Below are 23,207 nucleotides of genomic sequence, written 5' to 3' on the forward strand. Positions count from 1 at the left end.
CTTTTCTTATGCTTGGAATTAAACTAATGGATCAGGGTCAGCAGACCCTAAACCCTTTTGAACACACCAATTACAAATGAGCCAGTAAAAATTTGGTAAAAAATGTTGTTTGGAATTCAGTGGTTGTAAATATGGACTTAAGCATTACTTTAGCTGTTTCTGTGTGTTCTCCAACCTAAGAGACCTAGTGAAGGATAAAACTTGCTTCTTGCACACATAACAAGAAGAATAATATTGAATTAATACCAAACTCTTTCTGTAAACTTAAAGGAGATTTTTCTATCACCAAAGAGTGACTTAAGTGTGCAACAGGGTAGATTTGAGCACATTTTCAAAATAGATAATTTCAAAATGTGAACAAAAATGTTACTTTTTGAAACTGTGAGCACTATACTAAGACAAAGTGTATGTGATGTGTAAATTATAAACTTCTAGGCCAATTTATTAGATCATAGTGCTTGTGATGACAAGGTTATGAATTTGATTATTCTATGGCTTAGTCCACTTTAACAGATTGTGTGTTTAAGGGATTTGAACATAAGTCTTTCTGAGTCCAAGTCCAGCACTTCATCCACTATGAAACAATAGATAATTATGTATTCACTAATAATAAGCAAAAAAATCTACAGTTAGAAAAGAAGCACAACAATTATTTCATCCATGTTAAAATGACCTTAAAATAATAGGATATGCGACCAAGACAGTATTTTATATAAAGAGTGTGTTTAAGTCCCCTGATTTCACTCTTAACTTGATAACTACTTATTTGATGTATGCTGCTAATGACAAGAGAGAATGGGGTACCCATCTAGGAACATAAAAATCAGTGAGATTTTAATTTAAAATTTTTTTGTTTTAAATTAATTTTAATTTTCTTTATTAAAATATTTTTATTAAAAACAAAATTTCCAAACTCTAAAGAAAAGTGATTTTAATTGCAAAGATATTAAAGCTCAAAGAATCACCATAATATAGAAATTAAAACACCTACTTGTACTATGTACTATAATTTTTATTAAGCCTTTTAAGGAAATTTTTAAAAATAAGTCACAGTATGTTCTAATCAGTTGAGTCTCTTTCTCATATTTTTATTCCTTGGTACCAGAGCCAAATGTTAATTATTGAAGATTTGCTATGATGTTCAGCAGTCTTCTCAGTGTAAAACTAGCTATTGTAAATCTCAAGACTTAAGAATTGTTTTCTAACTAGTTTTTGTTTTTTACCATAACTAGTTGACACCATTTAAGGGTCTTAGTTCATCAGAGACTGCCAATAGGAGGGACATCTCCAGATATAGAAAAAAATTTTTCCCCTTTACATTCATTCATCCTCAATCAAGAAATCACTTGGAAACTGAAGGAGTAGGAAAGCTCATATAGTCTTTCCAGTCTGTGAATAAAATGGGAAGATATAAAATACTGTCTTGGTCGCATATCCTATTATTTTAAGATCATCATTTTAGCATGGATGAAATAGTTGTGCTTCTTTTTTAACTTTAGATTTTTTTGTTTATTATTAGTGAATATATAATTATCTATTGTTTCATAGTGGATGAAGTGCTGGACTTGAACTCAGAAAGACTTATGTTCAAATCCCTTTTTTAACACTTGACAGTGGGCAAGTCACTTAACCTCTTTTGAATGAATAAGATAAAATGTGTAGTACCTGCCTCACAGGATGATTGTGAAGCTCAGAGGATATATTTAAATCTTTTGGTCAAATGTAAAGTACTAAATAATTTTCAATTATATTATTAAATAAAACTGGTTTTATAACAGATGTTTGTCTCTCTTGAAAAAAAAGACCTTTAGTATAAAATGGGCAGTTAAGCAGATATTTGGCTCAGCCTAGAAAAAAATGAACATTCTGTCTCTAGAGATCTATTCAGAGAGCAGCTCAAAAAGAGAGGTCACTCTTACCAAAAAAGGATTTCAAATGGGAAGTTTTTCTTCAGCAGATTGCTTTATTTGAATCATAACATTGCAGAATTGGAAGGACCTCTAAGGCCCTCTATTCCATTTCATTTTTGGACAACTCTAATGGTTAGGAAGTTTTTTATTTTGTTCAGCTAAAAAGGCTGCCTTCATGTGACATCTATTTGTTGCTACTAGTTATGCCCTTCTGGGCAAAGCAGGTTAAGTTGAATCCCTATTACAACTGATTGCTACATTTAGCAAAGTGAGTGAAATGTAATGGGAGCTTAATAAATGCTTCTTAATTAATACAACTTCAGGTATTTAAGGATGACTATAATGTTTTAATGTTTTAAGCTTTCTCTTCTCATCACCCCTTAAAAAAAGGTTTCTTTCTCTCATTTTTCAGGATTTTTTGAAAATCTTTTTGTTATTTAGATCCTATAAACCAAGTACTATGGGCATTTCCATTTATACTGTGGGACAGACAAAGATTTGTACGTGAAACTGGGAATCTCTATATAGCTTACTTTTCTTTTAATTTACATGCTAATTCTGTTGTACATTTAAAAGGACTAGCAAGTTGTGCATAGTAGATTTGCAGTTTCATGTGCAATCTTCTTTTTTATTGTACTGTGTTATGGAAATGTTTGTTTTATTCCATAAAATAAATTTTAACAATAAAATGAAGTATGTAATAAATACAGCATGTAATTTTCAAAGTTGTCCTGCTTATATGTAATTCATTGTGATCTTTCTACATTTAAAAACTGTTTCAATGACCCTTTTTCTTTTTAATTTTTGTGTCTTTTGGGGGGCACTGTTCTTGGCCTAGTTTTCCCCACCTTAACTACATTAGGGGGAAAATAACAAAATCATTTTAACAAATATGCATAGTCAAGTAAAACAAATTCCCACATTGTCCATGTCTGGTGATTCATATTGAATTCTGTATCTTGAGTCCATCACATCTGTCAAGACTGTGGCTGTGTTCTTTTCACTGGTGCCTGGATGGCATGGTTTCAGGCCCTCTTGTCATTCCCATGCCCTTCTAGTCAAACACCAATTTCAGCATCCGTTCTGAAGTACGATACCCAGAGCTGTGCACTTTACCTCAAATATAGTCTGACCAGGGCAAAACAGCAACAGGATTATCATCTCTTCCTCCTGCTCTGGATTTAGTGTATGATTGCATTATCTTTTTTTTTTTTGGCTGCCACGTTCCAGTTTATGTCAGTAAGTTTGCAGTTTACTAAAAATCTTAGGATATTTTTTTCCCACATGAATTACTTTCAAGCCATGTTCTCTTCATCCTGAGCTTAACACTATTGATTTTTTTTAAAGGAAAGCACAGTATTTTATATTTGCCAGATTATATTTCATTTTGTTAGCTTTTGCTTCAGCCCATAGTTATGCCCTGCTGACATCATATTATGTATTAGCTATTCCCCTGAGCCTTCTGTCACTCTGAAGTTTAACAACCTTGCTGCTTCTTTCTTTCATCCAGGGAAGAAAAGATGTTAGGGAAGGAAAGGACATGTCTCCAAGTCTTTCCAATCAACCTAGGGAAATAAATTCATGTCTCCAGAATCATAGAAGTAATCTGTTTTACTCCAAATTGGGGAAAAATTGTTTTACTGTTCTAAGCTGATGTCATGTATAGATGATTCCATGGATAGCGGTGTCCAGTCCTTAAATCCAGAAATAATTGCATGAAGACCTTTACTACCACCAAGCATTATGTGATAGAATAATAGAGTTATCAAATAGCATTTGCCAACCCAACCTTATCCCACTCAATCACTCCCTAATGTGTATCACAACTACTCAGACTGAAAGTGTCTGTTAGGCCTGCTCTTTCTCCATGTCTGAAACATGCCCTCTTATCCAAACATCCTATCATCACTTTGAATCTTTGTCCCCCTTGAGCACTTCTCCAAGAAGACCTTACTTACTCAGCCAACTTGAAGTTATGATAATATGATTTCTTGTTCACTAGAATTCTGTAGTAGGAAGTAATTATTAGGATTCATTCCTCTGCTCATTCTCAAGGTCGTGTCTGATTTGTACAAAGGGTGTTTTTATACTCTTTCTTCTTTCCCTAACACTTTCTTCTATGAGGGAAATCACCCGAAGCATGATTAGGGCTTTGTGTTTCTACTTAATGATAATAATATAATTATAGCTAATATTTATACAGCACTTGAAAGTTTGCAGAGGGCTTTACAAATATCTCATTTTGTCCTTACGACAACCTTAGGAGGTCAATACTATTGTTATTACCATTTTTATAAATGAAGAAACTCAGAGTAAACAGGTTAAGTAATTTAACCAAGGCCACACAACTATACTAAAAGGACATTAGACAAGTCTTCTTTGTCATTTGTCAGAAGTTATGTAGATCCAATCTGTCTTCCAACCTCTTATCCTCCCTATCTGACACCCCCTCAAAAAAAAAAACACCAAACTCTCATGATAACTTATAAAGGTATCTTTTTTTTTTTTAATGAAGAGAGTAATATTCGTCTGTGTCCACTCAGGTTATAGGGTACTAGGTCAGGAATAAGAAAACTGGCACAGTAGCTTTGAGGAACATATCCTTATCTGAAATATGTAGGGTGTATACCTGGCACTCCTCACACATCTTTATAAAACTTTACTTCTTGAAGCTAGCCTTTTTCCAAAAATCATAATATGCTCCTATGATCTTATATTGACTTTCCTTAGTTTAGTTATTTGTCCCTACTTTCAGCTATACAGTCATCTTCAGCTGACTAGGATGAACTTACCCATCTTTGGAGAAATCCCAATTATTTACCATTAAATTTACCAGTTCTTTGAAGATTTCATCTCTTCTAGCCAGGGGGCCTAGAGAAGTATGTCATCTGGTGACTTAAATGATCTTATGCCACTTGCAGAGACTAGAAAAAGCCTAGCTTTGGACGCACCAGCCCTGAAGTAAGGAGGACCTGAGTTCAAATCTGGCCTCAGACCAAACACTTGACACTTACTAGCTGTGTAACCCTGGGGAAGTCTAACCCCAAATGCCTAAAAAGTGAAAAAAGAAAAAAAGAAAAAGCCTAGCCTCAAGTTACCCCCATCCACATTTTATATTCGTAACTAAAATTGTTAAAAGACTCAAATGTGCTTATACTTATTTTGTTACAGTTATACATGTTTGTTCTTTCTTTTTTTTGTTGATGCATATACATATATACACTGATACTACAAAGCTCAGATTTTTCACGGCAGCCTCCAATTGAAAAAAAATGTACTTGTTTTATAAAGTCAGACTAGGGTATCACAATTTTAGGGTCACAGTGGTAGACACCACAACATGGTATCCATAAATATACATAAGATTGTTGTTATCTGTCTTGTTTTTGGTTGTAGTCTTACCTTCCCAGAGGAGATGGCAAAACACATATGATTAAATTTTTACACTGCGGATCATTCACCTCTCAGTGATCTGTTTCACGTAGCTTTGGGGAAGACATCAGTAGGCTTGGGTTATTGCTGTTGCTGTTGCTGCTGCTGCTGCTTTAAATGTAGCTATAATTACCCCCTTCCCTCCTCCTCCAAGTCACCATATTAGTGCTTTTACAGAGTATAATGTCTACCCTCTAAAAGGAAAAGTTTCGATCTCTATGAATTGTGACAAACAACATATTAAGGTTATTTCAGACAGGAATATGTTTTTTGTAGAAAAAAAATCATTACATCTTTTTGGCTAGTGATTTAAATCAAAATCACATTAACAAAAAAAATCACCACAACTGGAAAAACAACATAAAGCACACATCCTTTCTTGATTGTAGTTCAATGGGATCATCTCTGTACATATATGTACATATAAGAACAATATATGTTTTTATTTTCCATTGGAAAGGATTTTTCAAATGCGAAACACAATATATTTATGCTTGTACTTGTGTTGAAAGACTAGGTTAGTAATATCACTAGCATCTCAGTAACTGTTCCTTGTTTGCTTTGTTTAGGATTTTCTCATCAGGCTGTTTCCCCATGAATACAATGTAAATAAGAGAAGTACCTTGAATCTTTCTTGTTCCTTTTAAAGAAATCAGAGGGGTTCCTGGCTTTGAATCCCTTAGGGGAAAAAATGTCATTTTCTCTTTATTCATACTCTTCATTTATTCCACATACCAGAGACTTTCAATAAAAACCAAATCCCCTTGTTTTGTTTCTTGCTTTCTTTAAAGGGCATTCTCTTTTCTCAACAGTGTTCTTTATAAAATAAGTCATTAGCCACATGGCAGTTGACTAGGCACCTTCTATTAGATTGTGTGAACTGTACGGTAAGACAGCATTTGATCAGGTGGTAAAGCCGAGATGTTTAAAAAAAAAATTCAATAACAAAAGGAGAAGCTGGTTCACTGTGCAGCTAAACTAGTGTCTTCACATTTTAAGGCAGTGGTGCAAATAGGACTTGTTTATCTCAATTTTTTTATAATAAAATGGTATTTCACATTACCTTTACCTTTATTTGATTATCATTTATTAGTGTAGCAATAGGTATCCATCACATATGTCTTTCCAAATAGGAGCTTTCTTTCATGAAAAATTTAAATGGAAGTTGCTCAATGATTGTACTAAATAGTATTTAGCATAAATAGTAATCATTTGAAAACACTGATTTCTTCTTTGCATAGCGAAAAGTGTCCTAGGTTGATAGTCATTCAGGAGGCTCATTCAATGGTAAATCTTAAAGCAAAAATAGTGCCTGTAGTTTTTGTGTTGAAAATATATTTTCCTTCTGCTTTCCTTCCCTTTTCCTGTATAGGCTCAGGTGGCAATATTCAAATCTCCATTATTCAGGAGCCAAATCTTCAGTTTGTTAGTAATCATCTTCCATCCTCCTTTTTTTTGCTATTTTACCTCTAATAGTCTGGGGAATGGAGGAGAAGTCATTAAATTGTGTTACTTATTGAGAAGGAAGATTGAAACTATTCCCCAAGCTTAAATATTGGTTTTAATTGTAGATTTTATATACACATAATTGTCTCTTTCTGTAGCTCTTTAATTTCCCCATCTTGCAATTTTGTTCGTCTCCAGCTTGTTCCTCATTCTTTACAGAAAGGACAGATTGATTAGACTGAGTGAAAGTTCTGGATTTAGAACAAAGGGGAGTGGCTTTGAGTAATGAGTGACTCTACTGCCCATTTGATGTTGGGAAGACCTCTTCACCTTTTTTTGCTCCTCTATTCTTTTGTCTGTAACTAAAGGGGTTGGACTGATCTTTACAATCCTTCTCAGCTCATAATCTTACATTCCACTGATGCCAATATGAGAAGGTGATTTTTTTAGTTCCTACTCTACTTCTCCACTTATCCTCTTGAGGCTGTTTTGATGTTCTACTTTCTTTTTCCATTATCAGGATGCCTAATTGCTCACTGGGAGACTCAGAGAGACCAGTTCAAATCTCACCCCTGCTACTTCTATGTGACCTTGGGCAAGTCACATCTTTCCTCAGGTCCTCAGTTTCATCATTTATAAAATGAGGAAACTGGATTAAATTAATGATTTTCATTTAATGGTTCATGAACCCTTTGGGAAGTTGATGATAATGTTCCAAGCAGTTCATGCTAAAAATTTTGTTAGTGGGACCTTATCTTCAAATTATTGAAAAAATAGTATGAGTAGTATATTAAATAAGTCTGAAGGTTCACATGACATCTTTTTTGTGAAAGGGTTTTTGGGAACCACTAGATTAGAAGATACCTAAGGTCACTTTCAGCTCTAAATCTAAATAAGTCACAAGATGATATAAATGTGAACTGTTGTTACAAGTAATAAGCAGGTTGACAGTTTCAGGTTCATAAAGTCTAGCTTTTTTTCCAGCCTACTATTTGTCTCTCTCATATGTTTTGATGGTTGATAGCTCTGTACAATCACCTAAATCCTAACCAATTACAAAATCAGATCCTTTTGTCCCTGGCTTTCTAAGAAATATATCTTCTCTGTGTTATTGTCTCTAATTCTGCCCCATGGTCAAAGCTGAGCTTTTCCTGCACCCCCTGGCAATGTAAACCCTATTCTAGCTTTAGTCTGAACTATATGCCACATCTTATTCTCTGAGCCTTCTTGTTGCCACCTCTACAAACTCTCCAAGTTTTCTGGCCTCTCTTGCATACTATCAAATGTCTCCCACCTGGACACATAGGTTTTTCTTTCCTCTATTGCAGAACTGGGTCTTTGTGCTCTGCAGCCAAATTGCACTAATTTTAAACTGTAATTTTAGTCTGGGGAGGAATTTGGTCACCTAGTCCCAAGGGCAGATACTATGAGAATTTATGTGTGCCCATATTTGTAAAAATGCAACATAGCTTTTAAAGACTTTTAAATAGCTTAAAGAGGCTTTAAGTGAAAATATTATTCTAAAGTGGTACGAGTGTGAAGCATTGAAAGTTCTAATGTGAAAAAAATGTCAAATGTAGCGATTATATTTATTTATATGTGTGTGTGTGTGCATATGTCTTGTGTGTGTGTGTGTGTGTGTTGAACACAATTTTTGCCGGTTACCTCTAAATTTCCTCATTTATAAAATAATAGGGTTGCTTTAATGGTTGCCTAAGAGCCCTTCCTTCTTTCATTCTAACTTTCTGTCACTTGTCCAGTTAAGGTCTTATAAGTGAAAAGCAGAACTAGAATCCAGGGCTCCTGATTTGTGTAGTGTAAATTTCTTTTCACTATGCCAAACTTTTACCTCAAAATCAGAGAAAAAAATTTTAAACCGGAAGCTATTGCTTTGCCAGCATATTAATGGATGTTATAGTAATGTAATGTTTAATTGACTGTAATTTTGGATGTCTCTTATCAGTGTTTAGTGCTGGTTTATGAGCTAGTCATTGTTATTCTCTCTAGAATTCAGAGGTAATCAAACTTGTTTGGCCTGCTGCCCCCTTTAAAAAAATTATTCAGCACCCCCCCCAAATCTGCTTCCTTTAACTGTTTAATTGTTGTTGTTGTTTTTAAAATTTGCATAATTTCAAACTACTACCACCCCCAGTGGATCATTCCAGTGTCCCTGGGGGCAGTATAGCCCACTTGGGAAGCTATTTTTCTAGATTACAAGAGATGGGGTTTTTTTTAAGTGTTACAACTGTTTTGCAAAAAGCATGAGTGTATGTGTTGTGTTTGCTTTAAAAAGAGGAAAATATTTTTAAGGAATATTGGTATAAAGGTGTAACATAAACATAGAAGGTAATCAATTTGGGAAAAAAAATGTTTTTAATACTTCCAGCCTCCAGTTGAATTAAAACCCTTTTATGTGTATAACTATTCAGTTGATCCCTCAAATTGCGATTTAAAAAAAATGCAGGTAGTACACTTCAAATATTGTCTTTGTGCCACAAATGTACCTTCATGCTTGAAAATTATAAAAAATTACAATCGATCCTAACAACTGTTCTGTTCATCTTTATTGATCAGGTGCAAGAAAGATAAATCGTAGCCCAAATAAGATTATAGTAAATGTTAGTGTCGTAGGGGACTACAGTTTGATAGAGAACCATTCATCATCTCAAATGGTAACCTGTCCATGTCTCCAGCCATATTCAATCTGCTGTCTAATCACATACCTATTGATTTTATCTGCAGCCAAGAAACTTGGATGTGACTGTCATTGGACAACCCAGATTGCTAAATGCAAAGGGGTCGTTGATGTGAAAAGGATTTCATTTTCATTTTCTTACTGACCAACAATGATTTATTAAAAAATAAACTACCTCAAGTCATGCATGTGAAACTTCTATTACTATACCAATAAATAATTAGGTCTGGATGAGGGATGTGGGTGGACAGTGGACCTCTGATCTAGTCACACCCTTTTTCTTTGTATAATTGTATGATTTTCAAGATATTTCCTAAGCACTTACAACTAGAAGAGAATTCTGGAGGTCATTTATGCCATAGCTCTGTGGTAAGGCTTGTTTTTAACCTAAGTATTCTAGACACAAGAGCCTAGTTTTCCTATTTTTATTTCTTTTCTTCAGGAAAAGAGAAACTTTCAAAATTAATAGACCCTTATCCCAAAGTGATCAAAGAAAAATGAAAAGGTCCTATATATACAAAAATATTTATAGCAACTCTTTTTGTAGTGTCGAAGAACTGGAAACTAAGAGGTGCCCATCAGCTGGTAGAACAAATTATAGTATTTAAATGATGTGATTCGTAGTATTGTACTGTAAGAAGTGGAAAAAGACCATTTTAGAGAAGCTTAGGAAGACTCCTAAACTGATGCAGAGTAAAGTGACCAAAATAAGAACAGTTTATACTACATCAGTTGTAAAACTGAACATTTCTGAAAGATTTAAGCAATAATCACCATCATTCCACAGAACCTATGAACAGTGCTGTCTACTTCATGACTAACAGGTGATAGACAAACATACAAAATGAGACATACATTTTTGAACATTCCCAGTGTGAAGATTTGTTTTGACTATGTTTATTTGTTACAAGGGTTTTATATATCTATATTTTTTTCTTCGTGGTGCAAGGGGAGAAGGTTAATGTGGGAGAAAGGGAAAAATGCTTGCTAATTGAAAAAAATAAATTAATGAAAAATTCAAAGGGAAGCTTTAAATTTTAAACTCTATTTGAACATATAGAGTTGCTAGCAATTTTATCCTAGGAATGGTGCAAAGACATTTTTATGAAACATGAAACTTAGTTACATACTGACTCATTTTAGTTTGATTTTCAAGTCAGTGAAAAGTTGCTTGTTGGCTCTGATGTAATAGTAATCTCTATTTTATCAAAGTCCCTAGTGTACTTGAAAACCAAATCTATATATAATCTACAGAAATCATGATCTATCCACATCCAGTTTATATATTAATGAATTAACTGAAAAAGTTGAAAATTTAGGATCAATTTGAACCTTTGATCTTAGCCCTTATCTCCAGGTCTCAAAAAAGGAAAGGATTTTCTAACTATGCCCAAAGATGATATATTTATAAGAGTTTAACCTGCACTTACAAGTGGTATATCAGCTTTAATAATGAGTGTTTAAAACTGTGATTTAACTCCAGAACCATAATTTTACATTTTTTCTTATATCATTTGAATGGGTTTATGTTGTACATACGTACATGTGGATATCAAGGCCTTCTGTTATGAACAAAAACCTATATGTTATTTAGTGCTTTTATATAGTAGAGATGTGATTGTTGATATTTTCTTTGTAGAGTGCAGAGTTTTACAAAGTTACCACAGAACAATACCAGAGGGCTGCTGAGGAAGTGGAATCTAAGTTCAAGTAAGTTTTTATTATTATAATTATTTACACTTTTAAAAGAATATAATTATAATTCTATTCCTTTTCAAAAGTGGGAAAGTTGTTTGGTCCTGTAGCACTTAGGAATGCTAGGAAGAAAGCTAGCGATAGAAATATATTATCTGCTTCTCCTGGAGTGAAATTGAAGGCATTTGATGAAAGCTTGTTGTCAGCCCAGCATAATTTATTTTGTGAGCTACAGGAAAATTGAAAACAATGGTAGTAAAAGTTTTATTTGGATTATTATGCTAGCCAGGTTGAGAACAGAGAAATTTTTCATTTTTACATATTAAAATTGGGTTTTGTCCAAATTTGGTTGTCAGTCCTCTTCATATTTAAGTCACTTTCATCCATTCACATGTACTTCACGTGCATTTAAATCAATGGCTTAACTTTGCCCTTGGTTATAAAGGTAATATTCAATTGTTAACGTTATTAATCCTTAGAATACTTAAATGAATGTTCTGTAGTTGATGAACCAATGTAGCTTTGACCCATAACCTTGGACTTTCTCTTTTCTGCCAGAGCTCACATTAAGCAAGAAGACATCATTCATAATTTGTCTAAGTGTATAAATGGCCCTATTGTGCAACCCCTATAAGTGGGAAATTGCTAACAAAAAAAAATGGTATTGTGACATATTTAGCTGAAAGATTACATTTGTCTCTGACCTTTTTCTTTATGCATCTGTTTATACATGCTTGATAAAATAATTAAATCTTAAGCTGAAACCATTTTTTTTCACATATTGTTTGTATAGCATAATGTTTTGGTGTTCTTTTTTAAAAAATGTTCTCTCCAGAGATTAGGAGTTTAAAAGGACAAAACAAAAAACCAAAACCTCCCTCCCCTAGGGGTTTAATATCTCTTTTTATGGGAGGGATGGTAGTGGGAAAGAATTTTCTGCCTTAAAATATAAACACGTATGTTTGAGAGGGAGGAGATTGACAATTTTGAGTTATTTTAACATAGAGGAGTAATAATGGCTGTTTTGAAAATGTCGGTGTACATGGATGGTATAGCTATGAAGGTGTTATGATTAATTTTTTTTAAAAAAAGTTGCCAGAGATGCACGTAGGCCAGTAGTGGGTGGATGACAACTAGGAGCCAAGCCAGTGAAGTTTCTGAAAAAGGAAGTAAGACATGAGAAAATGTATTGAGGAGGTGTGTTAAAAAGTTAATGGGGGCATGGGGAGGAGGCTAGTGAATTGTAGCATATGGACTCCAAGGTAGCTGATAAAACCAGTGCTTGCTGATTGATTATGGCTGTCTGTGCCTCACCCTTTCTGATTGCTGACACATAGGCCATCTCAAAGAGAGTCACATTTTAATGTGATAATCCTATAGTCATTAAGGATTTATTAAATTCCTGCTTTGTGCCAGGCACTGTGCTAAGTGTTGGTGATGTAGCTGTTGATACTTGATTTTCCTTGTGTACGCCTGTGTTTTTTATTCCTTCCTCCACGACCAGTCTAACATGGCTAACATTTGCTCCCTTCACCACACAGATATTTGTTAAATGACTACTAAGTGCCAAACACTGTGAAGATCTTTGACTGTCCTGAATTCTCTGTCAGCATTCCCTGACAGGCACTAGCTCTAAGTGCCTTTGAAAAGTATCTCATCTCAGGTTTTGGTTGTAGCATATTACACTGGATAGAAAACTGGCTCTAAAGTCAGTGAACTTGGGCTCAAATTCTGACTTGACCTTCCTTTATGACCTTGGACAAATCACCTTTCCTCCTCAGGCTCCAGTTTCCTTGATTATAAAATGAGAGGGTTTCATTAGGTGGCCCCTGAGGTTCTTTTCGGCTCTAGGTCTATGACCCATTCCCTTTGTCTGAGGGAAATTTTTATTAGGGTCTTGATAGAGATGGAAAGCTTCCAAAAGCATCACTTCAGCAGTGCATAAAAAGAGGCAGCAGTGCATAAAAAGAGGTGAGTTTTCTTCATGACAGTTGGAATGTGACTGAAGTTTATTTAGGTTGTGAATGATTAAACACTAGTTCTATCGACATCCCAACATAATGGCTAATAGATATTATTCTGAGAGTTCTTACATATTAACTCAAATCTCAGCCCTCCAGGTTCTGCTGTTAAGTTGAGTAAACCATAGAACAAGGAATAAAACGTGCAGAAGAAGATGGAAATGCCCATGGATGTTAGACTAATAGTGTTGTACAGTTGTAATAAACCCACATATACTTTGATAGTATGTCAAAGGAATTCTGTGAGAACTGAGGCTTCAGACTGGATGAAAGATGTTTTTCTTTTTTTAAAGAGCTTTTTAACTTGCGGCCAAGAAATCATTCTTTTAAAATGAAGCATTTTGTCATAATTACTCAAAACAAAACCTAAAATATTACATTTGAAAGGTGAATTGTTATGTCGACATCCTTTATTGGCAGCTGCTTTCCTAGGATCAAAATTGGATCTCTCCATCTGCAGGGTTTTGTTTACGAGCTACATCTAGAATTGTCATCAAAATATGTGTAGAAATGAGTTTTAATCTATAACTCGCACATGTCCTATAAACTTGATGAAGTTTTAAGAGAGTTTGGTTCTATTAGTGCAAGTATTTTATAAATATTGGGAGGAAGGGGAAATATTGGTGTACGTGATGGCAGTACTAGTAAAGTTGTTTTTCTTTTCTCTGCTTCAGTTTCCTGATATCATGAAGAGTTGGCCTAGTTGTTCTTTAAGATACCTTACAATTCTACACAGCATTGAAATTGTATACGAACAAAAGTTGTATATATGGTGCACTGGATTTTAATAAGGATTTTAGGAATCTAGCTTGTAAATTTGATCTCCTGAAAGAAGTCTGGGTTATCCCTATGAAGTACTAATAGCTTAGTTACCTTGTAAAAGTCAAGGTGATTTTCAAGGAACAGGGGCTTTATGCAAAACACTTGAAAGCTAAATTGGATTTTGCCTATGTTACTGTATATTTTAAGGTTCTTCATACAAAATTCTTTTCATTTTAAAATGTCCTTGGTCATGAAGGCCTCACTGTGACATATTATTTAGGTCTTCTCTTGATGCTTTAATAGCTGTATCACAAATGAATTAATGCAGCTTAAAGATGACGCACCAGTGGTATCAGCAGGTGTTTCTCATGTTCTCTGTAATTACACATGTGGATTGTGGACAGTTTTAAGCAACAGTGTTTAAAGATCCTGCTTAATTGGCTGTAAAAGAATTAAATAAGGTTTTGACTGCTAGATTTATAATTCTGTTAGTTGGAAAAGCCACTGTGCCTGAATATCAATGTGACTTCAATTTGAAATATTAGATTAATAGAACTAATGGTACTGTGATTCTAAAGTCATTCTGTTAAATAGGCCCAAAACTCCTCTTGAATTTGAGTCAGTTGATTCATATTACTTAACATTTCTACTTAAACTTCTAATTTAATTTTTTTCTTCCTTTTCCTGAAAGTTCACCTTTTGCAGTTTTTCAGTGATTTCAGCTGCTTTATTAAATGACTCTTCTTATCACTAAGATTAAAATTATATACTGCTGTACATGTATTTGTATCTGTAAACTGACAGGCCCTCTGTACACTGTAACACTTATTGATGCCTGCTTATAACCCACTTTAGTACTGTGTGAATGAATCTGATATACCAAATGTGCATGATAAATGTTTTATCTCTGATTCTCATTGATCAAATTCTAAGTGATCAAATGATTTATCCAGTGAGACACTAATTCACATTGATCATGGTCTAAATGATCAAGTTGGGTTGGTTTCTGCTGTACATAAATTGTATTAAAACAACATTACTTGAACATGCTGCCTTTTCTAATGCAGGAGTTATGTTACCAGCAGTTACATTATGACCAGAATTATTGTATTATAAAGATGACTCCTTTATAATGAAAAGTTTACACAAGAAGAAAAGAATGTGATATTACAGGAAGAACAGAGCTTCAGGCTAAGATTTGGGCTTTAACTAAGTAATTAACTTCTGCATTTGTATTGGACCTCCCCCCCCCCTTTTTTAATTTGGAGGGATGGGAGCAAGAAATATAACAGCTGTAGTAGTGACATTTTATTCCCTCTGGTCACTGGAGCCAACTAATATCTTGATTGTACAGTAATCAAGTAATTGCAGAGGCAAAATCTTAGTTATAGTAAATATTTTAACCTTTACCTTTTGTACTTAAGTTTCTTGGTCATCAACAGTTTGGATCTGTCAGAAGTCTTCTGACTTTAGCCCTCTGCTTCCATCTGTGTCGTGCTTTATCTATGTCTTTGCATGGGAGGGTCAGGGGAATGTTTCTGGTGAAATTCCAACCTGAAATTGGAGAAGGGTATGAGAGAGAGAGAGAGAGAGAGAGAGAGAAGAGAGAGAGAGAGAGAGAGAGAGAGAGAGTGTTGACACATAGTAGGTACTTGATAATTGCTTGCTCATTAGTTGACGTGGTTGAAACCAGACTGATTACATTTTAAAATTCCCTTTCTCTAGCAGGTAATTTAAAACATCTTTGACTTATTTCATTGGTAAAATGGAAATTGTAGCTGCATCCTCCCCAAGATTCATTCTTTGAAGATGGAAAAGTATAAAATATTCTTTCACTGTTCTTAAAGCAGATCATCTCTATCAAGCGACCTTTAAAAGTTGGCTCATTCTTCTGTAATGGTTACTATTTAGGAGCAGTACTTTTAAATTGCAAGTGTTATAGAAACTGGTAGGACAGGATCACCATGTCCTGTAACAACCCATGCTCTCTGAAGCATGCTTTAGAGCACAAAGTGGAAGAGGCAGTACCAATAATAAAGTGATTAACTATAGCAGTTGATACATAGCCAATGTTATTTGTTTTCATATCGTGGGCTAGGTGTGTGTCTTAGGCTTTGGAATTGTCATTCTTCCACTTTTCACAAATGAAGAAATATATTTCAAGAAGATTCGGGTTGCTTTGCAACTCTCAGTTGACAATAGATGTTGGTGAAAAATGTAATGAGAAACAATTGAGTCCAGAAAGAAACCTGATATTTACCTAAGGATTAGAATTAGTATATCAACATCATCTAATGCATTATTCAGTCTTTTTCATTCTTTGGATCTTTTCACATTCAGACAACACCCTTTTTTATTTTTTAAAGTAATAGGGGAAATGCCAATGAAATTGAGGAAGCATGCTTACTCATTTTTCTCCTAAAATTTTGTCATTTACCCTTTTACACACTACTTTACCAGGAAAACTTTTTAAAAAGTAGTCTGGACTAGGTTTCTGTTAAAATGTGGAGGACTATAGTAAAGGTTGGATTCCTGAATAGATCATTTTGTCTTACAAAGTACACCAGATCCAAGGAAGCTGCCTCAGAAATGGTCACAAAAACAAAAATGTGATTGCATTCCAAACCCCTCAGTTTCGGGGGAACAACTTGAATTATATCAACAGTGAATCATTAGCATTTCTTTCCAAAACAAAAAAAGGTAGTAAGAGTGGATTGGATGCTGGAGTTCAGATTCCACCTCTGACACTTAATAGCTTTGCAATTTAACTTCTCTGAGTCTAAATGCAATATCTGTACCACCTACTTGTAGGGTTATTATGTAGCTGAAATAAAATCTGTGAAAAATGATTTACCTTACAAATTTTTGGTGCCATATAAATGTCAGCTATTATTTTAAAAGGATGGCTAATTTTACTAGGTAGAGGCAAAAAAAATAAAGGGAAGGGGGAGAGATAAGGAGCTGGTCAATGACTTGAAAGTCCTGGCTAAAAAATTAGGGGTTTTTTTGTTTTGCCTTGTTTTATGGAGATAGCCACATTTCTTCACATATGAATGACGCAGGGAGCTTTCCCCAGCCACCGAATTCAAAGTTGTGCACATGTGTTTCTTTGTAAATATTACCTACCACATGCCCAATATTTCTGTTAATGAAAATCAAAATTAATATTTATGCATGTTGCTTCTCTTATAGAAGTTTGTGTGCCTGCACTCACAAAATTGTGATTTACTTCGTGTAAGAAAACTGATCATTCTGCTTTTTCCTCTGGGAACATAAGCATTGAACTTTCTTCTTTTGATCAATATGATCCATTAAGAATAGAGTATAGCTAATACTGTTATATGAAATATTAATTACATACTTTAGTTAGACTAATAATGATTTTGAGTGCATTAATGAAAGAAAAAGCATTTGTGAAGCACTTACTATTTGGCAGTAGGATTACAACTAGAAAAAGGCAGAAAGTATCTGCCCTCAAGGAGCAGATACTACTCTACTCTAATTGAGGGAAACAACACCTAAAAGAAAGTTCAGCCATAAGGCTTATGGAAGAGCTAGAAATGCTGAGGATGCTCCAGAAGGGCAGATGGCAAGGCCTAGGATCTTTAAGTACAATAGATGGAGCATTGGACCTGGAGTCAGGAAGGCCTGAGTTCAAAATCTGCCTTAGACATTTAGTAGCTGTGTGACTATCCTTTAACAGTAGTTATACTGTCTGCCTGAGCTTCTTCACTTGTAAAATGGGAATGATAACACCTACCTCCCCGGATTGTTATATTAAAGGAGATGATATTTGTGAAATATTTCATAAATCTTAAAGAGCTGTATAAATGCTAGTAATCATTAGTGGTGGTGGTAGTGGAACCTCATATGACATCATCAGGATAGAAAGCCAGGGTAGATGATGAGGCCTAGAGAATCTCAGGAGTCATTGACAAAGCAAATAGGACCTAATGCTCCTCTATTTCACCAGAAGGACAAACTACTCACTCCTGCCTCATACAGCCCAGAAGGGCACTGGGTCTAGAGAATGGGTTAAGAAGGAAGGAATAGGGAGAGGGAGCACTGAGTGATTGCAGGTCTTCCCATTGCCCTGCTGTCCTAGATTGATTCTAGGCCAGACTGGGTCTGAGACTTCTTTTAAATGGCTACCAACCTTTAGTTTGTGTAATATCTCATAAAGTTGAAATTTGGCTAACATTTTACCAAAACCTGCTTTTTTTTTACTCACACTTTCCACATATTTCTCACTGGGACTAATGAGTTTTTCTCTTACTCATTCTGACCATTAGGGCATTCACTTTAGGATCCAGCTAGAAAAAAATTCTTTGATTTTACTTTGATCTTTTCAAAGGTAGGGAAAGATTATTTATCTATTTGAATGCCACTCATTTTCAGGTAGATACCATTGAAGCTGGTAGGAGGGCCAATTAGAGTTAATTATTGTCAGAGTAACCTGTCACATCTCTGGAATGTCCAGCAGGACTTCTATGACGTAGAGCTTTTTATTTCTCTTCTCATGTCGTATTTGGAAAACTAACCATTTTTAAGAATTCTACAACCTTAGAAATTGTATTAGAGGAGTTATTCCATGTAAGAATGGTAATACTCAACATGATTTCCCCAAAAGCGTATGTATTCTTACCATGTTTAAGAAGTCTTTGCATATTTAAAGTGATATTCCATTAGTTTTTAAAAGCATCTCAAAGATGTGCTTGCTATTGATAAACTTAGTATAAAGTAGCTATCCTGCCTTAATTTGACTTAGATGATATAATTGTAGATAGATTTGATAAATGGGCACAGGAATCGTGGACAAACTAGAACTTCAGGAAGGATCCTGGAAATTATAACATTTCAGCCATAAGTAATCTAACTCTACTCATCTATCAGAGTACTTTGTTTCTCCCTCATTACATTTTACTACACTTTTATAATCTATCTTCTATTATGGTTATTTGTAACCTTGTCTTATTTCTCCTATTAAACTGTACATTTCATGAGTAAAACTGACATCATTTTTTGTATTCACCATGCATGTTAGGTTTGTGGATTTCAGGGGACAAAACCTCATTCTTCACATTAAACTACCTATAGAGTTCACCAAATAATATACAAATGGCATACTTTTTTTAAAAAAATGATACAAAGTACATGAACCGCCATTTCACTGCCATCCTGGTTGCCACTTTGGCCTGTTTGGAAAAATAAAGTTGCACATGTGTATGTCTGGATCCCTGGCAACTGCCTCAGTTTAGACCATTGACTGATTCTGGATGTTTGAAAATGGAGTAAACTGTGGGATTTCATACTGAGGTAAATAAAGAGGAAGCAACTAAGGTAGCTCAGTGGCTAGAGCTCTGGGCCTTGAGTCAGGCAGACCTGAGTTGAGACCTGGCCTCAGACACTCACTGGCTGTATGACCTTAAGTAAGTCATTTCACATGTTTGCCTACTCCACTGGAGAAGGAAACGGTAAAGCGCTCTAGTGTCTTTGCCGAGAAAACTCCATACAGGGTCCCAAAGAGTCGGATGTGACTGAACAGCAACGGCAAACAGAGATGGCTGACAGAGCCAGAACTGACATTAGCCAGGTACTAACATGCGGATGGGGTGGGGAATAGGCTTCTCTCCTCCACCGCTTTCTCTGGCCAGTGACATGTTGACAGCCTGACTTGCCTGTTCCTTTGCCCAGTTCGTTCTCATCTCTGAATTCTCCACCCTAGCCTCGTGTCCCATTTACATTTCCTGGCTTCCCATTTCCTCACCTTCCTCAACTCCCACAACGTTTGTCTCATCCGCCTCAATCTCAAACAAGAGTGGCCATACCCTAAACAATCTACCCCCTTCCCTAGCCAATTAGAAAAGAAAAGAAAAAAGAAACTTAATTTTTCCTAGGCACCAAAAGTCCTAGTTATAGTTCTGTTGGATGGTCCAATCACCAGGCTAGGCAAACCCTAGCCAACTTTGAATATTTACATCATTAGTAGATCAGATAAGATGAAACCTAGGGGTTGGTATAGGTGTACTTCTTTGCTGCACTCTAGATATTCATCACTCTATAATTCTCTATAATTGCCTGTCTTCCCTCCCTTGAACAAAAAGGGCTTGTTCTAACTGACCTATATCACTATACAAAATACAACAGTTCCTGATAAGTTTACAATAAATATTTGGCAAATGAAAGAACAGATTGGTCTCTTAATCCTGTTGCTCCTCAGTTTCGTATATTTTGTCATAAAACTTGTTTCAGGCGTTTCAGAATATTTCTGGGGATTATTGACAGCATGGTTTAGTGGAAAGAATACGAGAATCTCTGTGTTCTTGGCTAACTCATTTAGTCTCACTGCGTCTCACTTTCTTCATCTATAAAAATAAGGTAATTGGGCTCTCTACAATTCATTCCATTTCTAAATGTTATAATCCCATATGATAAAATTCGTTTTTCATTTCACCTTAAATTGATTAAAGGATACTACCACAATACATACATGTGTACAAGTATGTCATCAAGCACTTTAGGTGGTGGTTATGGCGTCATTTACTGAAGCCAAAGTTGGTGGCGCATCCTGAGTCCCAGTGTTTGGGAATCAGTGGCATATTTTCATGTAGACTGTCAATTTTAATTTATCCCACATAAAATAATTTTCTCCGACTATTATTTTTAATCACAACATAAACTCATTCAAGTTTGTTTTTCCTGATGCTATCTATAATCAATTCTTCCATCGAAGTATATTCTTTCCTTTCTTCAGTGTCAGGTATGCTTGTTCACTACATGTATCATTTCCGCACAAGGGCATGGAAAGTAGGAAGGATGCCATTTTACTTAAAAAACATTTGCATGTTATATATTGCCACATTGATTATTTGAGAGCTTCTGACAGAGTGCTGATAGCTTTGAAAATGATTGTTTTCTAGGATTTTTGTAAGGAAGGAATAGTGGTGCTTTTTAATGAAATAGACCTTATACAGTGACCAACTCATACTTAGTATTTATTGAGTCCTTGGCAGTGTGCTTGAACATGTGTAAAGTTTACATCTTGGCCCTTCCCTGCATGTTGATATGAAAGTACACATGTCCATATGTTAAAATGTTGATAGCATCCGACACTTGCTCGCATTGCTGCTTTACTTTACTTCATATTCTTCCTTGTGAAATGAGATGGGTGCCTCTACTCATTCAGTAGCCATCAATGAAACTGGCATGTTTCTTTTTGGTATGTGTGCTGGTAATCAAGCAAGTCCCTTGGAAACTGATTCAGGCACTCATTAAGGGCTGTCCTTGCAGTTTGGCTACAATTTCAGGAATCACCTCAACCAATGGGAATTACTATTTCATGATGAAGCTGGCAAGTAATACTCTACAATGATACATCTGGTTTCACATTCCCTTTTCAAGGGCTAAAACCTCTTGTTTTAATATGTTAAACATGCTTAGTGGGGATTTTACAAGCACAAAGAAGTCAGCTATTTCCCAGGTACTGTATTAACACAAGAAAGGCTAAAGGCTCTATTTTTTTTTAGTAGCATTGCCATTTGCTTTGCATTTTGTTCTCTTGGTACTTCTGAGATTACACAAATACCTATTTATTTTTGAGACAGTGGTATCTCTGGAGTCAAAGTCTACAAGTCTTCCAGAGCATGGTTGTCATAAGTCCCAACAAAGCCACTTATGTGAACGATCTGTTCTGCCCAGCTTATGATATGGGTTTTTAAAGTATCATACACCTGTTTCTGCTTACAGAATGAAGAATGAATTGGCAATTACTATAGACATGTTCAAACATGACACTTCATACTGCACAGACTTGTGTAGTCTGCTTTATCCTAGGCCCCCAACTATGAAACCATCAGTCCTCCAAAAGGAGATGTGTTGTTAGGAGGAGCAAAAGGGAGAGAAGGGGATCAGTCCTTGATCAGTTGCTATTATTTGTGCGTGTGCAAGCTGCAGGAAGGGAGGTCAGTTCCTCTAACCTTTGTTTTCCCAGCAGAGCTCTTGAACAAGATGAAGTGATCAAAGCAGGATGCCAGTACATCATCACAATCTCATTACTTTGCAAGCTGCATGCACAGATGCTGCTGTTTTCTGCATCAGGCTTCACTGATTTACATTCATAACACCTCCATTAGAACTCATTTGGTACAACTCATAATTAACCAGTTCTTTTCTTTTCATAATAGTGTTGTTCTAATTCAAGAGATACCAAAGCAAAGAAGAAAGTAGTATGGTTGTGTGAATCATCAGAACTCGCATATATTTCTTAGGTGAATAGAAGAGTGTGTTAAATGCTTTGCTGTAATTTAGATAATTTCTGGTTCCGAGTTTTGGGGAGGTGGGGGTGGAAATCTTTTAAATCCTTTGCGCAGTATACATTTCCTTTTTAGATATCCTGAGTTGGACTAAGCCATAGGATCAGAGAATTCAAACTTGAAAGGACCTTAGAGCTATCCCTACCCTTCATTTTAGAGATGAGGGCATTAAAGTTAAAGAAATGTTTTAAATTTTATTTAATTTTTAATTTATGGAATAAAATAAGCATTTCTTTAATATAATACAATAAAGATGATTGCACATGAAATTCCAAATCTGCTGTACACAACTTGTTATTCCTTTCAAATATACAACAAAATAATCATGTAAATTTCTTTTTCTTTTTTTCTTCTCCCTCCCCTCCTTAGAGATGGCTACTATTAGACACAAATAGATAAATAGATATAAATATATAGATATTGATATACATACATACATACACAGACATACACATATACGTACATTTGTAAAATTATTTTATATAAAATTATTGTGTTTATCAGTTCTTTCTGTGGATTCAGATAGGGTCTTCACATGTCCTTTATGGTTAATTTGAGCATTTATAATAGACAAAATAACTTATTTCCTCAAAGTTCTTAAAACAATATTGCTGTTTCTGTGTACATTTGTTCTCTTGGTTCTGCTTATTTCACTCTTCATTATTTTGTGCAAATATTTCCATGTTTTTCTAAAATCATTGAGCTCATCTTTTCTTATAATACAGCAGTTTTCCATCACAATCATATGCCACAACTTTGTTTAGCCATTCCCCAATGATGGATATCCTGGCAGTTTCCAGTTCTTTGCTACCACAAAGAGAGCTGCGACAAACATTTTAGAACCTATAGGTTTTATTTTTCCTTTCTCCCTAATCATCTTTGGAAATAGACCAAGTGGTGGTATTGCTGGGTCAAAAGGTGTAAGTAGTTTAAT

At 35.1% G+C, this 23,207-nt stretch overlaps 1 protein-coding gene across 1 annotated transcript in view; it reads left to right on the forward strand.

Moving 5' to 3' along the window:
- The window catches only part of CHCHD3 (coiled-coil-helix-coiled-coil-helix domain containing 3), a 356,984-nt gene that overhangs the window by 278,078 nt on the left and 55,699 nt on the right, over positions 1–23,207 (forward strand). The window contains exon 6 of the mRNA XM_021002286.2: positions 11,123–11,193. Within this exon, the coding sequence (XP_020857945.1) occupies positions 11,123–11,193 (71 nt within the window). The remainder of the gene's footprint in view (positions 1–11,122; positions 11,194–23,207) is intronic.

This window comes from Phascolarctos cinereus, unplaced genomic scaffold, assembly GCF_003287225.1.
Source record: "Phascolarctos cinereus isolate Bilbo 61053 unplaced genomic scaffold, phaCin_HiC Scaffold_1;HRSCAF=81, whole genome shotgun sequence".
Classification (NCBI taxonomy): domain Eukaryota; kingdom Metazoa; phylum Chordata; class Mammalia; order Diprotodontia; family Phascolarctidae; genus Phascolarctos; species Phascolarctos cinereus.